We start from the raw sequence: 17929 nt of genomic DNA on the forward strand, positions 1-17929 counted from the left end.
TCCAGCATCCACGCTGACGTGGTGAGACCCTGGGGAGCCCCTGTTCTCCATTACTCTGGAGGAGCACCTTCACTCTGCAGACCTTCATCCCAGAAGCCGCTCCTGGGCTGCCCAGAGTGACAGCCAGAATCCAGGGCTCCCCAAGGTTCTGTTCCCATTTGAGAAGGGGAATTGCGTCGCATCTGTGGTGGGCCCCAAAGTGTCCATTTCCCCTTTAGATGTTTCATATTGGCAAATCACAGCCTGTGAGCCCTCCCTTCAATCAAAGAGTATGTGTGTGTTGGGGAAGGGGGGAGGGCAGGCCCTTGGGTATGACCCCTCCCCCAACACCTCCCGGTCATTAAAGCAACTTTGTTCTCTATGAGATCGCTGCTTTCGTTTGAACAAGGGATACCCATGGTGGGTCATTTTCCAATGCTGCCACAGAGAAACGAAGCTGTAGGTTTTGTGGTCTGGTCTGGCCAACCTAGACTGAAATCCACCTGGGCCCTTCCCTGAGCCTCAGCTTCCTAGGAGGCAGATTGGCCACTTTAGAAGGCAGGCATGATTCTAGATGTGACCCCATTTTCCCCTCTGTTTTCCCCATTTTCAGGGAAATGGGCATCTTAGGGGGGTGGGGAGGAACCACAATGAGTTCCCAGCAAATTACAAATAGATGTTCAGGTCTCAGCTGTATACCTGGCCTGTCAGGTGCAGTCCTTGCCCATGTACAAAATTTCAGGATTCCACAAGTGTTTAATTTTTTTCTCTCTCTCATTTTCCTCACTAGCTGAATGCACGGTTGACCTGCTTATGCCTGGTAAATACCAGGTCGAAGGTAAGCTTTGCTGGCTTTCCTCTGTCTCTACATGGCAGCTATACTGGTCAGTGGTGTGAACAGTTCCCTACTCCACTCCCCACCCAGAAACAACAGAGGAGCGAAATGCAACCAGACAGGCCCCCGCCCAGCTGGGGTGAACACCATCACGTGGCAGCTACAAGCATTGTCACCCATCGGCTAATGTAAGCAAAACTTCATTTAGTGTGTGGACGACCACTTAGGGGTGCCCAGGTGTAAGGAGGTGGTGGATTGCTCGGATGTCAGATCTTTGCTTGTCCAAGTGGGGGGCCCAGTGAGCTTTAAAATGGGGCTGCTCCAGCAGTAACGGGTTAGTGAACCCCCTCGGAGCACATGTTTGCCAAAAGGCCCATAAGTGGCCCTTGGTTCCCAGGCTAGCCCCACCACTGGGGTCCGAATGGAGAGGAACCTAATACTCACTGGCTTTGCTGATTGTGGTTCCCGCGCCATACATCAGCAGTTCACATCCTGTTGGAGAGTGGTGGGGAGCATTGCATCCCCTTGGACCAATTGTAATGGGCAGGGTCTGCCAGGAGAAGCAGTGACAGTTTGTATATCTATTCAACAAACATCTACCATGATTGAATTTAGTCTCTGTAATCAGAGAGCTTGGGTTTAAATCCTGGCTCTCCCACTTACTAGCTGTGTGACCTCAGGTAAGTTACTTAACCTCTCTGGGCCTTGGTTTTTTTCCCCCCATCCAAAAACAAGAATACTAATAATACCTCGAAGGGCGGTTGTGACATATTAAATTACGTTTGTTTAATTGTGACAAATGTGTCAAGAGCCTAGGACAGTGCCTGGCTTGAGGAAGCACCTGATAAGTGTTAGCCATTATTTTTCTTATATGCCAGGCACTGTGCTTGGCCCAGGAGATGCAATGGTGGGCAGTGGGTTTCTTCTGGAGCTTCCAGGGAGAGAGATTTGTATCAAGGAATGACATGCATGTTGGAGAGGGGCGCAGTGTTCTGAGATCTCAGAGTAGGGTCGGGGGTCAGGAAAGGCTTTTCCTGAGGAGATAGATGGCACATGAACTGGGTCTAAATTGTGAGTAGGAGTTACACAGGTGATGAGCAGTAAGCAATGCTCCAAGCAGAAGGAACTGTATGTGCAAAGGTCCTGTGTCAGGAGGAAACATAAGAGTTGCTGAAAGAAGGCACTGGAGCAGAGAACAAGGGGGCATGTGAGTGAGATGAGGCTGGAGGGGAAGAGGGGTCAAGTCATTGGCTGCCATGTCAGGGATTTGAGTCTTTATTCTAAAAGCCACAGGGAGGGACGCCTGGGTGGCTCAGTCAGTTGAGTATCTGTCTTGGACTCAGGCTGTGATCTCTGGGTCCTGGGATTGGCCCCAAGTTGGGCTTCCTGCTCAGGGAGTCTGCTTCTCTCTCTCTCTCTCTCATTCCCTCTTTCTCTCTCTCTCTCTCTCTCTTTTTTTTTTAAAGATTTTATTTATTTATTCGACAGAGATAGAGACAGCCAGCGAGAGAGGGAACACAAGCAGGGGGAGTGGGAGAGGAAGAAGCAGGCTCATAGCGGAGGAGCCTGATGTGGGGCTCGATCCCAGAACGCCGGGATCACGCCCTGAGCCGAAGGCAGACGCTCAACCGCTGTGCCACCCAGGCGCCCCTCTCTCTCTTTTTCTGTCTCTCTCCCCCCTTCTTTTTCTCCTCCCCTCTACCCCTCCCCACTGCTCATTCTCTCAAATAAATAAATATATAAATACATAAATAAATAAATAAAATCTTCAAAAAACAAAAAAAAAAGCAATGGGGAGCCATTGAATCCTGCATAGGGAGAGAGTTCCTGCACTTGGAGCAAGGATTATACATTGAGGGCTAGGGACCTGAGACTCATTGTGGGTTTTGCTCTTAAGATTTAGGATAGATGGACTCAAGGGAGTCAGGTGAGGTGACTGGGCTCTGCCTACAACTGCAGCCCAACCTACTCTTGGACTTTTATTTTTCCTTGCATTGTTTTGCACTAAGCATTCATGCCTCCATTTTCCAGATGAGACAATCCCAGAGAGGTCAAGTGAATTCCCTAAAGCCACACAGCAAGCTTGAGGCAAGGATTCAATTCTCCTCATTCTCAGACCCCTGTTTTTCCACCTGGCTATATCCAGTGGCCCTGGATGGTGGCTTTTGACCTGGCCACTAATCTGTAGGCCCGCAGAGGGCAAGGACAGTAGGTGTCTTGTGTGCAGCTCATCCCAGTATCTGGCACTCAGGGCTCAATGCATGTGTCCTGCCCTGAGAAAGCCAGCGGCATAGTCTTAAGGGGACCCGTGTTTCATTCTGTCCATTCGCGGGGACCCATTCATTTCTTATTCCGGTTTGGTTCTCCCCATAGCCAATGTCTCTCATTTTTCTAGGTCAGGGGTCAGTAAACTGCAGCCTATAGGACAAATCAGTTCCTCCGCCCGTTTTTTTTACAAAGAAAGCGTTATTGGCTCACAGCCACACCCACTTATTACATATGGACCCTGGCTGTTTCCATGTTACCACCACGGAGTTGAATATTTGGGACAGATCCACAAAGCTGAGAAGATTCTATCTCTGGCCTTTTACAGGAAAAGCTCCTTGATCCTATTCTAGGGAAGGAGTTGCCCCCTTGGGGGGGTTAGTCTACGATGTCTGAGTAGGTTCCTAAACCCCTCCAGACACTCCTCCAGAGTCAGGCTGAGGAACGTTTGAGGAAGTGATGTGACTGGCCCCCATCGCTGTGGCCAAGGGCCTTGGGAAACCATAGCTGGGAGCCCTGAGAAACACAGGGCTGGGGCGTGGGAGGGACCGTCCCCCAAACACCCCAGGAGGGTGGAGACAGACGGTGGTAAATGTCAAGTCATCCTGAAATCTGGGTATCTATCAAGTCCTTGCGCTGCTTAAAGTCTCTGTTTCCTGATAATAAAGCTGACATATATGTCGTTATCTACATTTTTCTGTCTAAAAATATAGGGCAGGAAGATGTATGGGAAAGAGAAGGGCCCCCCATCACTGGGCCACCCAGAGATGATTGCTGTGAGCATTTCCATCAGTGCCTCCTCAGAGCACCCACCCACAGCTAAAAGTACCCTATTTATACATCTTTACACCTGCTTTTCCACTAACGAGGCGTGAGGGCTCGGTATGCATTCAGCATACGTGCAGCTGTCACACCCGTGTCACGCTCGGAGGGGCAGGTTTCCGTTAGGATGGGACTTGCACGTTTTTTCCAGTGTTTCTTTCACGTTAAGGATCATCGCTTTGCTCTCTGAAGGCATTTGTGGAGGCCTTTTTTGGGCTTCGCCTGTGGAAGTGGAAACCTGCTCACTTTGAATGCTTGAATCATGAGATGTGGTTTTTCTGGTCTTCACACAGACGACACGAGCCGGAATCCTCGTAGCGATATTTGCTCCTCGGCAAGGCACATTTAGCTGCTCAAGTCTTACCTTGAGGTAACTTCCCGGCCCCTAAGTTACTCCCTTCCTTACGCAGAGGACTTGCTGCTCTACAGACAGAACTCCCTGCATGCGGATCCCGAGCCAGCACCCTCACAGGCCACGGGGTGCGATAGGGGGCTTTTCCCTCCGGCTGCCTGGACTTGGCTCTGCCCCCTACTGTGTGGGACCTTGAGCAAGGCACGGCCTCGCTTTGAGCCTCAGTTTCCCCCAAAAGACTGCTCTGAGCCTTCTATGAGCTGCTATGATGCACGGTGTCTGGTGAGTGACAGAGGCCAAGGAAATGTTAAGCATTTGTATTACAAGGCTTTGCAGGGGAGGAAGCCGAGGCTCGAGAGAAGAGACTTGCCCAGGGTCACGCAGCTCGTAGGAGGCCAGTTATCAGCCCCCTGGCCTTGAGTGTTTTCCCCTGTATGGCCCTGCTCCTGGATGGTTTTCAAAGCTCACAGATGGCATAAAGAACCAGGGGCGGGTCTGTGGTATGGTTTCCTTTTCCCCGGGTTGTGCCCGACCCTCCTGAGAAGCGGCTTGTGGCTGCATCTGGGACAGGGAGGAAGGGATGCATCTGGGGGATGTGGGACCTGCATCCGCTTGCTCCGGAACAACCCCCCCCCCCAAGTTCTTCCACCCCAGTGCTGAAGGTGGGGGTCAAAGTCTCTGATGCCACCCCATTCAGAACTTAGCAAATGACCAGCTGCCCTGGCCCCATGGCCTGGACGGGGCTGGTCCCTGCTCTAGGGTGACCAAGTCCTTTTGGTTTGCCAGGGACTTACCCAGTTTTAAGCCTGAAAGTCCCACATCCCCAGAGCCCCTTCAGTCCCAGGCAGACTGGGAAGGTAGGTCACCCTCCCTTGTCCTCTGTATCTTTAGGACCTCACCGTTGGTTTCACAGCTGTGGATCTGGTGATGGGCTCTGGTTCAGGATGAGCTGGGTTGAAGGGTGAGGGGTGGGGGCCCAAGGCAGTCCCCAGCAGGGGGACTGTCCTGTTTCTGATGTGCTCATGGACTCAGGCTAAAACATCTGCCTGGAATGCCTGTAACCTGAGAGTGGCCTCCAGGCCCGGCGTGGGTCTGTTCAGAGTTTCTCAGTCCCTGCTCCTGAGGGCTGGCTATTTCTAAACCTACTGGGGGAGAGTGGGAAGTTCTAACATTATTCTCACCTCCCCTTTGGGGGTCTTAGAGTTCCTGTCTCTATACAGACTGGGGGAGTTTTTGGCCACTTCAAGAACAGAGGTTCTTTTTTTTTTATTTTTTTATTTTATTCATCTATTTATTTGAGAGAGAAAGCGTGCACGAGTTGAGGGGAGGGGCAGGGGGAGTGGGAGAGGCAGACTCCCCACTGAGCAGGAAGTCCGCCACAGGGCTGGATCCCAGAGCCCTGGGATCATGACCTGAGCCAAAGGCAGATGCTTAACCAACTGAGCCACCCAGGCGCGCCTGGAATGGAGGTTCTGTCGTGGTGAACACCCACTGGGTCTCCCGTTATCATTTTAAAACAACCCACCTGTGCGTAAGGTTTCCATTACCCTGTCTGCATATGTTCATACCCCTGTCTGCATATGCTCCGTATCCCACCTGGTGCGGAGCCACAGGCCGGACCCTGGGAGAGGACGCTTTCCTTCACCGCCTTGAGAGTTCGGTGCTTTCTTATGTCTCCGGGCCTTTGGCCACTCTGTGCCCTCTGCCTGGGATGCCTTTGCTTTCCTCCTGGGCTGCCCACCCAGCCCACCCCTACTTGTCATTCCCCGTGCCACTTCTTGGAAGATTCTCCTGACACCCCCCTCCCCTGCCCGGGGGGGGGGAGGGGTAGGGGCCCCTCCTTAGTTCACCGCATGGTGACATTCCTGTCTGTAATGGTCTGTTCACTTGTTCACCTGCTGGCTTCCCCACCAGATGAAGAGCTATGGGAGGACCAGAGCCTGGAATTGCTTGCATGTCAGAGCACCCAGCCTGGGGTGCCAGAATTGACGGAGCAACGAGTCAGGATGGAGAGTAAAATAGGCAGGTCTCGCACCGGTGGAATTTGCCACGTAGCGACTCAGAGCAGGTACGGCTTGTGCACCTGTGCACCTAGAGAAGGATCCTGAAAGAATGGCTGCGTCATATTTGCAAATCTCAGGAAGGTCTATGTTCCGTGGCTTCTCCCACCCTGAGTCCCTCCTTGGACAAGAATCTAGAACCATCCTTATTTGCATCTGGTCACTCCCTTCCTTCCAGGGTGGGGCCCCCCTCACCCCTACTTCCCATCACCGTGGGGTCATACCTCTCAACCAGCCCTCCCCAGGAAGCTTCCATGTGGTTTTCGGCATGTGTGTGGTTACCAGAACCCAAGAGGACACAGCAGGTCCCAGTCTCCCACCCAGTCTCAATCCACACTGCCACCAAAGCTGTCACAAACAAGGGGGTGTGGGCCGTCACGTGGCCCTGTCTGAGTAACCACATTCTCGCTTCCTTCTTTCGCACAGGCTGCTGAGGGTTGGCGGGGTCCAGGACCACGGCTGGGGTGCCACGGCAGTGCTCTGGCAGCGTGGGCTCTGTCCCAGTGGCGAAGGCAGAGAAGCCGCTTCTCCTGGGCCCACGAGGCACCTGTCCCATGCTCTGCTGAGCACGGTAAGTGCTGGCTCGCAAAACCGCAGGGAGCAGCTGAGGGGGGGGGCTGCGACCAGGAGGCCCGCCTGACAGCAGAGAGCAGGCCCCGGGACAGGACCCGAGCTCCAAACCAGAGCCCCGGCGGCTCGGGATCAAGGTCATGGCCTTATTCCACTGTCTCTTCTGGATCCTGCTCCCTCAACTTCCACCCTACCCTCCCCGTCAGGCTTGCCAGCAGCTGCTGGCTTAAAGGAGGGGGAGGGGCTCTAAAGTTGAAAAAAATCAGAGAAATTGGGAACATTTCCCTAAAAATCATGCTGCCTCTCTTTTCATGCGAGGAACAGGGGGTGAATGGGTTTGCTCGGAGCAGAGCTGGGGTTTGATGGGTGATTGCAGAGAGGGAGAGCAGGTGCAAGCTGTGTCTTGAAGCCTCTTAGGCTATGGCTCCAAGACAGTATTGTCCCCAAAGTCATGTTCTTCCTGCTTTTTATAAAGTTGAGAAAATGACACTGGTACGTAGCAAATTAGGAAAATACCAGAATTAGGATACTAATATTGCTAGCAAAAGAGAAAATAATCATAATAATTAGAATACTCTTAATAATTTGTATTTGAGGTGCTTTAGGGGCATAAAGGAGAATAAGAATGGCTGGCAGGGGTGGTACCTAAAGCGGTGACCCCCCAACACACACACACACACACACACACACACACACACACACGTGCGCACAAACACCCATAGACAATGATCAATGCTCCAGTCGCCTAGAATTCTCTTCCTCCTTCTTGGACCCTCTTGTTTTCTTCTTTTCCCATCTCTGACTTCGAGCCCCCCGAGACCAGGCCTCTGGGTCAGCAGGGAACTCAGGAGGTGACTCTCCTGGCCCCAGACCCCTCAGCGGCTTCCTCCAGGGCTGGCCTGGCCACACCCGAAGTGGTAGATGCCTCCCTCACCAGGCTTGGCCAGAGGCCAGGGGAGATTGAAGCCCGGATGGCGGAAGCGGCTGGCCTGCCAGGCTGAGCGCCTCCCGGGAAGCTTGGCCAGGCAGGAGCAGGGCCTTCCGAGGGGCTGGGAATCATCCAGGAATGCTGTGCCCCCCTTGTGCAGATGAGAAAATCGAGGCTCAGAGAGGAGAAGCAGCTACCCATCGTGGCCTGGCTGGGAGGTGGCTGGCTTGGACTTGCTGCCCCCCCCCCCATCTGGCTGCAGGACCCTCATGGAGCCCAGAGTGACCCCAGCTGTGGTCTCTGGGTTTCCTTTGCTGAGAGTGAGCAAGAGGATGATGGTAGGACGTGGGGTTCAGGCTAGGAGATAGGGTGGCTGGAGTGTGTCTGTCTGTCTCTGCGCTGGTCCACCTGCCTGTCTACACAGACAATTCTTCAGACAATCCTCAGTTGTTAAACTGAAACTAGGTGTAGGTCTCTTTGAATTCATTTGTGCTAAATATCTTGCCTCCTCTGTACCAGGCTAGCAAATTCAGGGTCCAGAAGGCGAAAGTTGGTTTTGTTTTGTTTTGTTTTGTTTTGGGGGGCTGGGCAGGGGGCAGAAAAAGTCTTAGTGGTCACTGGGGCTTGTGTTCCTGCAAAGAGCTATGGAACAGTAACAGGTGTATCTGCGGTATTACAGTTTATGGGGACAGGTGGTAATTAGGTAAAAAACCCGTCTGAAAGGGCTCCTTGATAGGGGCTCGGGGGCGATGCAGAGAAAAGGTCAGGAAGGGCAGGACAAGAACCTGAGTGCTGGTTGCCTCTGTCTGTTCACGAGTCCCCTCCTGCAACGGGCCTTTAATGAACCCCCAGGAGGCCAGGCCTGTCGGTGCTGGGGACCCAGTGGAGACTCTGCCCTGCAAAAGCTTGCAGTCTGGTGGAGGCGGTGGTGGGGCTGCCACCGTGCCTGCGCCCCACCGGGCAAATGTCACAAGGCCTGTGAAGTGCCTGTCTGTCTGCTAAGCCCTGAGCATGGGGTGTGAGCAGCAAGACATCTGTGGTTCCTGTCCTCTTGACGTTTATGGGCCAATGGGAATGGAGTTTTAGACAGTAAACAGTATTTTAAACGGTTTCAACAATGGGAGTGACTAATTGTGCCTGAGCAATCCAGGATGGCTTCTTGGAGAAGGCACCATTTGCTCAGCTCCAGAGAATGGACGATAGGAGACTGTGACTGTGAGTTGGATCTGGAACGAGAACACCCAAGTTGCTGAGCGCTCTCTTACTGGGTATGTGACTCTAGGTGCCAAGTGGGTCTCGGTTTCCCCATTTTCACATGCGGTTAGTAGAGGAGGTGTTAGGGCCTGAGTGAGCTAGTGATTCATATGTGGCTCTTAGATCAGTCCCTGGAACATGGTCTACACCTGAAAACTGTGATTTGCAAACCAGGGGTAGCCCAGGGCTTGCCGTGGAGACAGTTTTCTAGGGCTCCTTATCCCGGCCCTCTCTGACTGACAAGATCGGAGGTATGTCAAAGCTATTCTGGGGTTGGGGATCTTTCCGGGATATGGCCCTGAATGCAGAATGACAGAGACAACAGCTGGCCGTTATTGAGCATTTACTGTGTGCCAAACACTCAACCTGAACCGGCTCACTTCAACCCACAACAACCCCACAAGTGCACATGCTAGCATTGTCCTTGTATTCCACATGTGGCACCTGTGGCTCAGAGAGGTGAGTTCAGTTGCCCAAGGTCACACAGCTTGTGCATGCAGAGCTGGGCCCTCAATTGGTTCGATGCTGGACCTGATCTCGAGTTGGGCCAGGGCCTGTCCTGGCTGCCAGGACTGAGAACTGCCCTGGGGTCTGGGGAAGCGCGGGAGAGGGACATCTGGGCCTCGGTTTGACCTACTTACTGACTTGGAGCCTCCCCTTCTCTTGGCCAGTGCTCGACCCACACCCTGAGATGCTTAGTCTTTCCAGTCCTAAGCTTCCAAACTCTTGAGTGCTGGGATTCCCGGGATGCCAGATTCTGACTGTGAAGTCCCAAGCTTCTTGGAGTTGCCACGGTGTCTTTCCCGAGCAGCCCAGGATAGCCGCACACAGCCGTGTCTGGAGCAGGGTGTGGGCCCCCGGCAACCGCTTGCCCCTCCACAGCCTGGGTGGGGCCCCGGCAGAGCAACCTGGTTTTAGGGTAAGACAGGAAACGGGTCCTATCTGACCTACTCCGTTAGGCAAGCAGGAAGACAGATAGGATGTGGCAGCTCTCTGCCCCTCTCTCAGAGCCCCTCTCCTGTGATAAGTGACCGTTTTCCTGCCTCCGGGGGGGAGAAAGGTGTAAGGTGGGGCTTCACCGCTCTGAGGAATTGCCTTCGCTCTTCTGAGCCCTGCTGTCCTCATCTGTATAATGGGACTCGTAGCTCCCAGTGCTGTGTGGAATGGTCCAGCCGCAGTGGGGGCCTTCTGGTAAGCCATTCTCATTGTATTACAATATATTTATCTTAGCAAATATTAAAGTCGGTATCCTACCTGCCAGACACAGCGCTCACACTCCGCCCCTCTCCTTGCCACCTGCACGGCCCCCTCAGAGCCACAGAATGCCCAGGAGCTGGATTTTCTTCCTGTCAAATGGGCCGATGTCTGCCCAGCCACAACCCGTCTCGTGGCTGGGGTGTCTGTGGTCCCTCTCCCTTGAAGGCCGTGGGGTGACAGGCACCAGGCTGGGGTGACCAGCCAGCCCAGCTTGCCTGGGACTGAGGCAACAGGGGGTGAGAGATTTTCAGCACTAAGAGCTATCTCCACAAACACGGGGGTCTCTGCTCTCGCGCCGGACCCCACAGAGTCCCTCACTGCCCCTGGGGGTGGTAGGGAGGCGGCCGCGTCCGTACCTTCCCTGACTCTGAGCTTTCTCTTTCCTCTGCATCTCTGTCCACAGCCCCGAAGAGGGTCCCCCAGTAAAACACCCCTGCTGGATGCCAGATATCAGGGACCTTCCCTGCAGCATGCTATTTGATTCTCAGCTCCATTCTTTGAAGCAAGGTCGCCCATTTTACAGATAGGGAAACTGAGGTTACACAGCTGCTGAGTGGTTTCTCCTCCAGGTGGCCTCTGCATGCAGGGGATGGTGGGGATGGTCACAGGGAGAGGGCAGCCGCCCCTTCCATACCTTCCTCCCCACCTCTGGGCTGCAGAAAGTCAGGTCCTGACTCATCAAAGTGCCTCCTCCATGCAGGAACCTACGTGTGGGGCTTTTTGTTCTTGCCCCCACCCTGTCTGCTTCCAGGAAGTGGCTGAGGGCTCTGCCTTCCAGGAACCGAGAACTGCCCAAGCGGGGGTGCTGGGTACAAGTCTTCGTAATTTTGAAATACGGATCCTGAAGTCCACACCCCCCACCACCAGGAAAGCAAGGCCAAGGCTACGCCCAAGCAGGAACTCCACCCCTGTGCAAAGATACTCTGCCTCCTAAAGGCAAGTTGGGAGGCAAAAAATGTGTATGTGTGTGTGTGTGTGTGTGTGTGTGTGTGTGTGATACATATATTAAGCATCTACTGTGAGCCTGGAACTTTTGAGTCCATCATCTTGTTGCATTCCCTTAACAGCTTGATGAGATAGATGCAGATTGGTATCCCCATTTTACAGATGAGAAAACTGAGGCTCAGAAATTCAAGGTCATACAGCTTATAAGGGACAGAGCTGGGACCTGAACATCTTTTTGTCTGACCCCATAGTCTGTGTTCTCAATCCTGTGCCCCGCATAGCACCTGGTACATATGGGGCTGACCTTTCTGGATGAGATGGCCCTCAAGGTTGTTGTTGTTGTTCTTCTTCTTCTTCCTTCTTCCTTCTTCTTCTTCCTTCTTCTTCTTCCTTCTTCTTCCTTCTTCTTCTTTCTTCTTCTTTAAAAGATTTATTTGTTTATTGAGGCGGGAGAGGCAGAGGGAAAGGGGGAGAGAGAACCTCAAGCAGACTCCATGCTGAGCACTGAGCTAAAGGGGAGCTTAATCCCATGACCCTGAGATCATGACCTGAGCCAAAATCAAGAGTCAGACGTATAACCAGCTAAGCCACCCAGGAGCTCCAAGGTCCTTCTTATTCTTACTCTGCCTTCCTTCTCTCAACTGGGTCCCCAACCCCAGCCACAGACACAGCAAGCTAAGGTCTCTTCCAAGACTTTGCTCCTTCTACCCCCTCAGGTTTCTCCACAAAGCCTTCCTGAATCTTCAGTGGGCTCCAGTCAGATCTCTGCCGCTTGCCAGCTGTGTGCCTTTGGGCAAGTTGCTTTACCTGTCTGAGCCTTATCCCTCCTTAGTGAAATGAAGATAATTGTGAAGGCCTGATGTGTCTGGTGCAAATCTCATAAAGTTTGGTTTGAGAAATTATATTTAAAGACATGATCACACTGGCATTTTAGAAACCAACATGAACTAACAGGTGAAGGAGGTCAGGTTGAGCCTAGAAGCTAAGGGGCCTATGAGTAAGTGACAGTCACTCAAGGAAGGATGGGCAACTGGTCTCTGCTCTAAATTATGTGAAGAACAAGGAAAAGTATTGGAAATGATCCAGGCTCTGCCCCAGACACAGTGCCTGGGATTGCATCCCGCTGAGGGTATTATGTCCAAGAAAACCAGGAATACCTGAATCCTGGCCCAGGACACAGCTGTCACTCCCCACGGGGTCCTCAAGTGCATGATTCTGAATCCCGCAAACAACCAGCCACTGCCAGGGGGAGCGTAAGGGGAGAGCCATCAAGAAAGCATAGGTGTTCACAAGGCCAGGAAGAAAGACCAAGGAGTTGGCTGAAAGGAGAGACTCTGCCCTTTCTGGCTACTGGTCAGGGGGCTGGTTGAAGGGTCACAGAAGAATGGGCCCCCAGGCAAGTGAGGTGACTCTCAGCTCCCCAACGGCAGGGCTGTTCTGAAGAGATGGGAGTTTTCTCCTGGCCCCAGATAGTACAGTTGATGGCTCTGGGCCCTTGAGCACTTACAGGAAAGGCTTACTGATGGAGCCAAATAGCCGCCCTTTGCTAGAGCTTGTGATGTGAACAAAGTGCTAAGGGCTTTGTAGACATTCCCTATTTCAACCTCACAATAAACTACTAGGTAGGTACTGTCATCCCGGTTGTGGAAGTGAGGACAAAATCAAGCCGAGACACCAAGAGAGGTTGGGAAAAAGTGAGAATCTGAGGGACAGTCTGCACTGTGTAGGGTGGGAGCCAAGACAAAGGAAAGTAGAACAGAGGGACATGGAGAGATGGGTCAGGAACAGACTCCAAAAGGCCTCAAAGGCCCAAACAAGCGGCTTTATCCTGTAGACCCGTCGTCTCCAGACTCTCTGGCTCATGGATGCCGTTGGTAGATAATATGTGTACGTTGATCTGTCTGTGAACTGGAAGCAGGTACTACGGGGCTCATGATATTTTTGTGTGCGAATCAGAAATCACAAAGGAGCGAGAGTCTAACTAGAAGCTCTGATAGTTTCTTTCTATACCCCAGTGGACATCTTGCCCACAACTTTGAAGTCTTAATCACAAAGGGTAGGGAGGCACATAGAACTTCTATGCACCATATAAGGAGAGTTGCAGGGCCCTCCAGGTGGACCTATTGATATTGATAAGTAATAACAATTGCTATTTGCTGGGGAGCTACCATGTACTGGGTGTGCCCTGGGTCGTGAAGATGCTTGACGCCAAGTGCCTGCCCCAGATCAGACATACTCCTGTCTGTGGCTGTCCATGATTGCAGTCGAGGGGGCTTGGCAGGCCCAGGGGTGAAGCTGTCCTGATGTCCCTCTGTCCGTGTCTCCCTCCAGGTGCCATGCCTCTGCAAGTCCTGCTTCTGATTTTGCTGGGCCCTGGCAGCAGCCTCCAGCTGGGGGAGATAGGGGGGAATGGAACCAAGGTGGCCCCAGATGCCCTGCTTGCCCGGCGCCCGAGACAAGTGGATGAGGACCAAGACGTGGACTCGTATGACTACCCTACGGAAGGCACAGAGCCCCCGGAAATGCTTACCGATAACCCCGGCTCTTTGGCCCTGACCCCTCAACTTCTGGCTGAGTTGGCAACATTGGGGCATGGAACTCCTGAGCCAGCCACTCTGCAGGTGGCCCCAGGGGACTCTGCTGGCCTGGACGTGGAAAGGGTGGCCATGCGGAATCTGAGCATGGAAGTGGCCACACAGGGGATTCCTGTCATACGGGACCCACTCACCAAAGAACCGGCCACGACATTACCTCCCATCACAGAGGCTCCATCCACAGAGGGGGCTCCATCCACAGAGCTGGCCACCACTGAGGCCCTGTCCACAGAGCCAGCAGCCACAGAGGCACCGACCACACAACCTGCAGCCACAGAGGCCCCATCCATGGAGTCTACTGTCATGGAGACTCTGTCCACGGGGCCAGAAGCCACGGATGCCCTATCCACGGAGCCCACTGCCACAGAGGCCCTGACCATGGAGTCAACTGTCATGGAGACCCTGTCCACGGAGCCAGAAGCCACGGATGCCCTGTCCACGGAGCCCACTGCCACAGAGGCCCTGACCATGGAGTCTACTGTCATGGAGACCCTGTCCACGGGGCCAGAAGCCACAGACGCCCTGTCCACGGAGCCCGCTGCCACAGAGGCCCCGTCTACAGATCCAGCAACCACAAAGGCCCCATCCACAGGACCTGCCACCATATGGCGCCTAACCACGGTCCCTCTTGTGACCTCTGATCCTCACAACAGCACCACTGCGGCAGTAGGCAATTTGTCTGATGCCCTCACCAACCAATGGAAAAATAGGCAGCGTCTCTCCCCACAGAGCTCTGTGGCCCCCAACCCTACAGCAGCCCCGGACCACATCCCCGTGAAGCAGTGTCTGCTGGCCATCCTCATCCTGGCCCTGGTAGCCACGACTTTTCTTGTGTGCACAGTGGTGCTGGCTGTCCGCCTCTCTCGCAAGAATCATATGTACCCGGTGCGCAATTATTCCCCCACCGAGATGGTCTGCATCTCGTCCCTGCTACCTGAGGGGGGCGACGTGCCCACTGCCACAGCCAATGGGGGCCTGCCCAATGCCAAGAGCCAGGGCCTAAAGGCGGAGCCTGGCGAGGGCCGAGATGGGGATGACCTCACCTTGCAGAGCTTCCTCCCATAACGCCTCCGGCTTGTCCACCTGAGCAGGACCCAGGCTCCTCGCTCCCTCCAAGGCCCACCGGGCCACAACCGAGCACCCCGGCTCTGTTCCACAGGTCTGGGCTTCCTTGGGGCCCCCGGGGATGGGGATCTTTAGGACGGGGCCCCTGGTTGCCCCACAGGCCCAAAAGCGACTGAACTCCTGCAGCCAAAGCAGGACTGGTGAGGGAGCCGCTTTGTCTTCCACCTCCAGGGAAGACCGGGGTCATCCCTCCACCTCCCTGCCTCCCACCGTTGAGGTCTCATATCCCTGTGCCCAGGGAAGACCCAGAGTCTTCTGGTTGCTCTGGTCACCGTACAGGAAGGGGACGCTGGGGGGAGGAGTGCCGGGATCCTGAGGCGATTCCTGGTCAACCCCGACTTGGGGGCAGCTTGGGTTTTCTTGGGCATCTCCCCAGGGAGCCCAGGGTGAGATCCTGGCCTGCGAAGTCTGGGGCATACTTGGCGAGCCCAGGGGTATACCCTTCTTCGGGGCTGTGTGGACCAGTGAGTACCCCCATCCTGCCCTCTCTCGTCTGCCCCTGTGCCTGCGTTTTAGGGAGGGCTCTGTCTTGTTCACTGAAGTATCCCACCCTCCAGCCTAGGGCCTGGTACAGAACAGGCCTTTAATAAATATTTGATGAACAAATGATGGCTGAATGTTTCAGGGTATCAGGGTGCCTCCTTCTGGTGGGGCGTTGGTCCTTTGCTATTTACCCCCAGCCCCCTCCAGGAAGCCCCCTGTATGGGCCTAAAGTTGACTTCAGTGTTGTCTCTTGGACACTGGGAGTATCTTGGTACATCCTTGGGCAGCTGGGGAAGGTTTTAGGCTGTTGGGGGGACAGGGAGGCTAGTCCCCGAATCCACTTTTTTCAACTCCCCCCTTGACCCAGTTCTGGCCTCCCCCCAACTGCCCCACACCAAATCTCAGACAAATATGCCTTTCAATGTCAAGGCCATCCTCCCTGGAAACCCACCCTGACCTCTGCCTTCTACAAGGGGGCCTGTCTCCCATTTAATACCCACTCACAGGGCTGAGCACAGCTGCAGCCTACAAGGTTTGGGGCCGGCAAACATTTTCTTAAATGGCGAGACCAAAAATATTTTACGTTTCACAGACCACGTGGTCTCCGCTGCACCTTCTCAACCCCATCCTCAGTCCTCAGAGATCGAATGCGTCATGGACAGCGTGTCCCAAATGAATGGGGTCGGCTGGGTTCTAATAAAACTTCATTTACAAACAGGCGTCAGGCTCTGTTTGCTGACCCCTGATTTAAGCATTGGATGAGCCAACGGCCCGGTTTGTGTGGGACTTTGAGAATTTAGCACTAGGAGCCCCATATTGGGGGAAACTCCGCAGCCCCAACAAATCAGGACTGTCGGTCGCCCTATTCACGCTGCGTTCGCCGTGTGCCTACATTACCGCATTTGGACCCACACGGACCCCGAGGGTCGGATCAGAAAGCCAAAGCTTCGACAGTGGCTGAGCCCGGATTCAGACCTGGAATCTTCTGCCTCCTGATGCTTTTCTGTCCCTTCGATATCGGGGGAAGGAACTGCTGCTTCACGTTGTTCTACCTCTGGGAGAGCAGTACAGCTCCTCTTGGTGGACTTTTTCTCTTCTAGAAAAATACCTCCAGCAGCCTCTTTGGGAGCCACGGATCCCTTCACTTCAGGGTGTGGTCCGCAGAGAGTTCAAAGACAAGGTTGAATCTGGGTAGGTATTGGCTGCAGCTGGAGAGGGGGGTGAGAGACAAGGGACAGGCAGGAGGGAACGTGGCAGGCCATGGGGGCAGTCAGTGAGAAGTGGAGGAATGTCGGCCCTGCCCCCTGACTCTCTGGAACAAGTGTGACACACGAGGAAGGTGTTCAGGGCGCTTTGGTGGGAGACGAGTGTCCACCCTGGGCCGGGGCAGCTGACCCTGGAAGAGGTGGGATTGTGCGTTAGGAGAAACGTGATTTACTTGCCCTTTGGAAATGATGAGAAAAATCACGTGGGGGACTCAACGTCCTGGACCTGGGGACCCAGAGGCCGAAGGACTTGGGGGACATCTGAGCAGTCTCTGTGGGGCCTTGTCACCCCGTCCTTCTGGACAGGGAGTAGGTCCCCACGTCCCCCCCCCCCCCTCCGCTGGAGGACACTGTGACCCCACAGGTCTCCCCTTGGCGGCTCTCTCCCAGGCTCTGGACTGAAGTGGGCGTCAAGGGATGACAGGTGCTCGAAGCAGCCACCAGGGGGCGCCCGCCGCCAGCTCTTGGGAGCTTCCCAGTGTTCGAGGAGCAGGGATTGCGGAGCCAGGAGCCAGGGACGGGCTGCAGACCCAGAACACGGGCTCCTTGGCTGGATTTGTACCCAAGCGGTGATCTGTGGTGCTTGCCGATGTCCTTGGTGTAAATGCTCCCATGGCTGTTTTTGAGCCACCAACTATGTATAAAATAAATGATACAACAAATGTAAATCATCTCAAGGACATAGATAAAAGCGGAATGTAGCAAAATAATTAGGAGGTGATGACTGTTGAGCATTGGAGGCCTTTTATAATTTAACTTATGAAACAACTGGCTTACAAAATTCTAAAAATCTAACAGTCGGCCCTCGGAGATGGCTATAGGCTGGGTCCTGCGCACCCCTGTGCCCTCCTCCTGCCCCGACCTCCCCTCGACCTTGAACATCACTGTCTGAATCACCCATTCATCCATTCGGCACATATATTCTGAGCACGAACATCTGCAACATCTCCACGAATCCCCTCAAACAACCTGGGAAGGAGGACTCATATTCTCCTCATTTTACAGAAGAAGAAACGGAGGTGAAGTCACCTGTCTTGGGTCACACATAGGATCTGGGACGGGAACCCAGGCCTGAATCAGAAAACCCTGTTCCTACCTCAATGTCGTGCTGTCCTTCGTGTCACAGTGGGGTTCTGGGGGTCATGCCATGCCCCAAACTTTCCCCGATGCTGACCTGTCCTGGCATCTGGAAGTT

The 17929-nt window shown here is 54.0% G+C and overlaps 1 protein-coding gene across 3 annotated transcripts; it reads left to right on the top strand.

The window, feature by feature from the left end:
• Positions 1–5221: 5221 nt before the first annotated feature.
• On the top strand, positions 5222–16188 carry SELPLG (selectin P ligand). Of its 3 annotated transcripts, XM_045791508.2 has the most exons (4): positions 5222–6321; positions 6740–6884; positions 11023–11258; positions 13599–16188. In XM_045791508.2, exon 4 carries the CDS (start codon positions 13604–13606, stop codon positions 14924–14926), a length of 1323 nt encoding a protein of 440 aa, XP_045647464.2. In that variant the 5' UTR covers positions 5222–6321; positions 6740–6884; positions 11023–11258; positions 13599–13603; the 3' UTR covers positions 14927–16188. The 3 variants fall into 3 exon arrangements, with proteins under 3 accessions (XP_045647464.2, XP_087713393.1, XP_045647463.2); XM_087857267.1 differs by lacking the exon at positions 11023–11258 and having other exon boundaries at positions 5228–6321; XM_045791507.2 differs by lacking the exons at positions 5222–6321; positions 11023–11258 and having other exon boundaries at positions 6556–6884.
• The last annotated feature ends 1741 nt before the right edge of the window (positions 16189–17929 follow it).

The sequence above is a fragment of the Ursus americanus genome, chromosome 30 (genome assembly GCF_024610735.1).
Source record: "Ursus americanus isolate L20-20 chromosome 30, mUrsAme1.1.p, whole genome shotgun sequence".
In the NCBI taxonomy this organism is placed as follows: Eukaryota; Metazoa; Chordata; class Mammalia; order Carnivora; family Ursidae; genus Ursus; species Ursus americanus.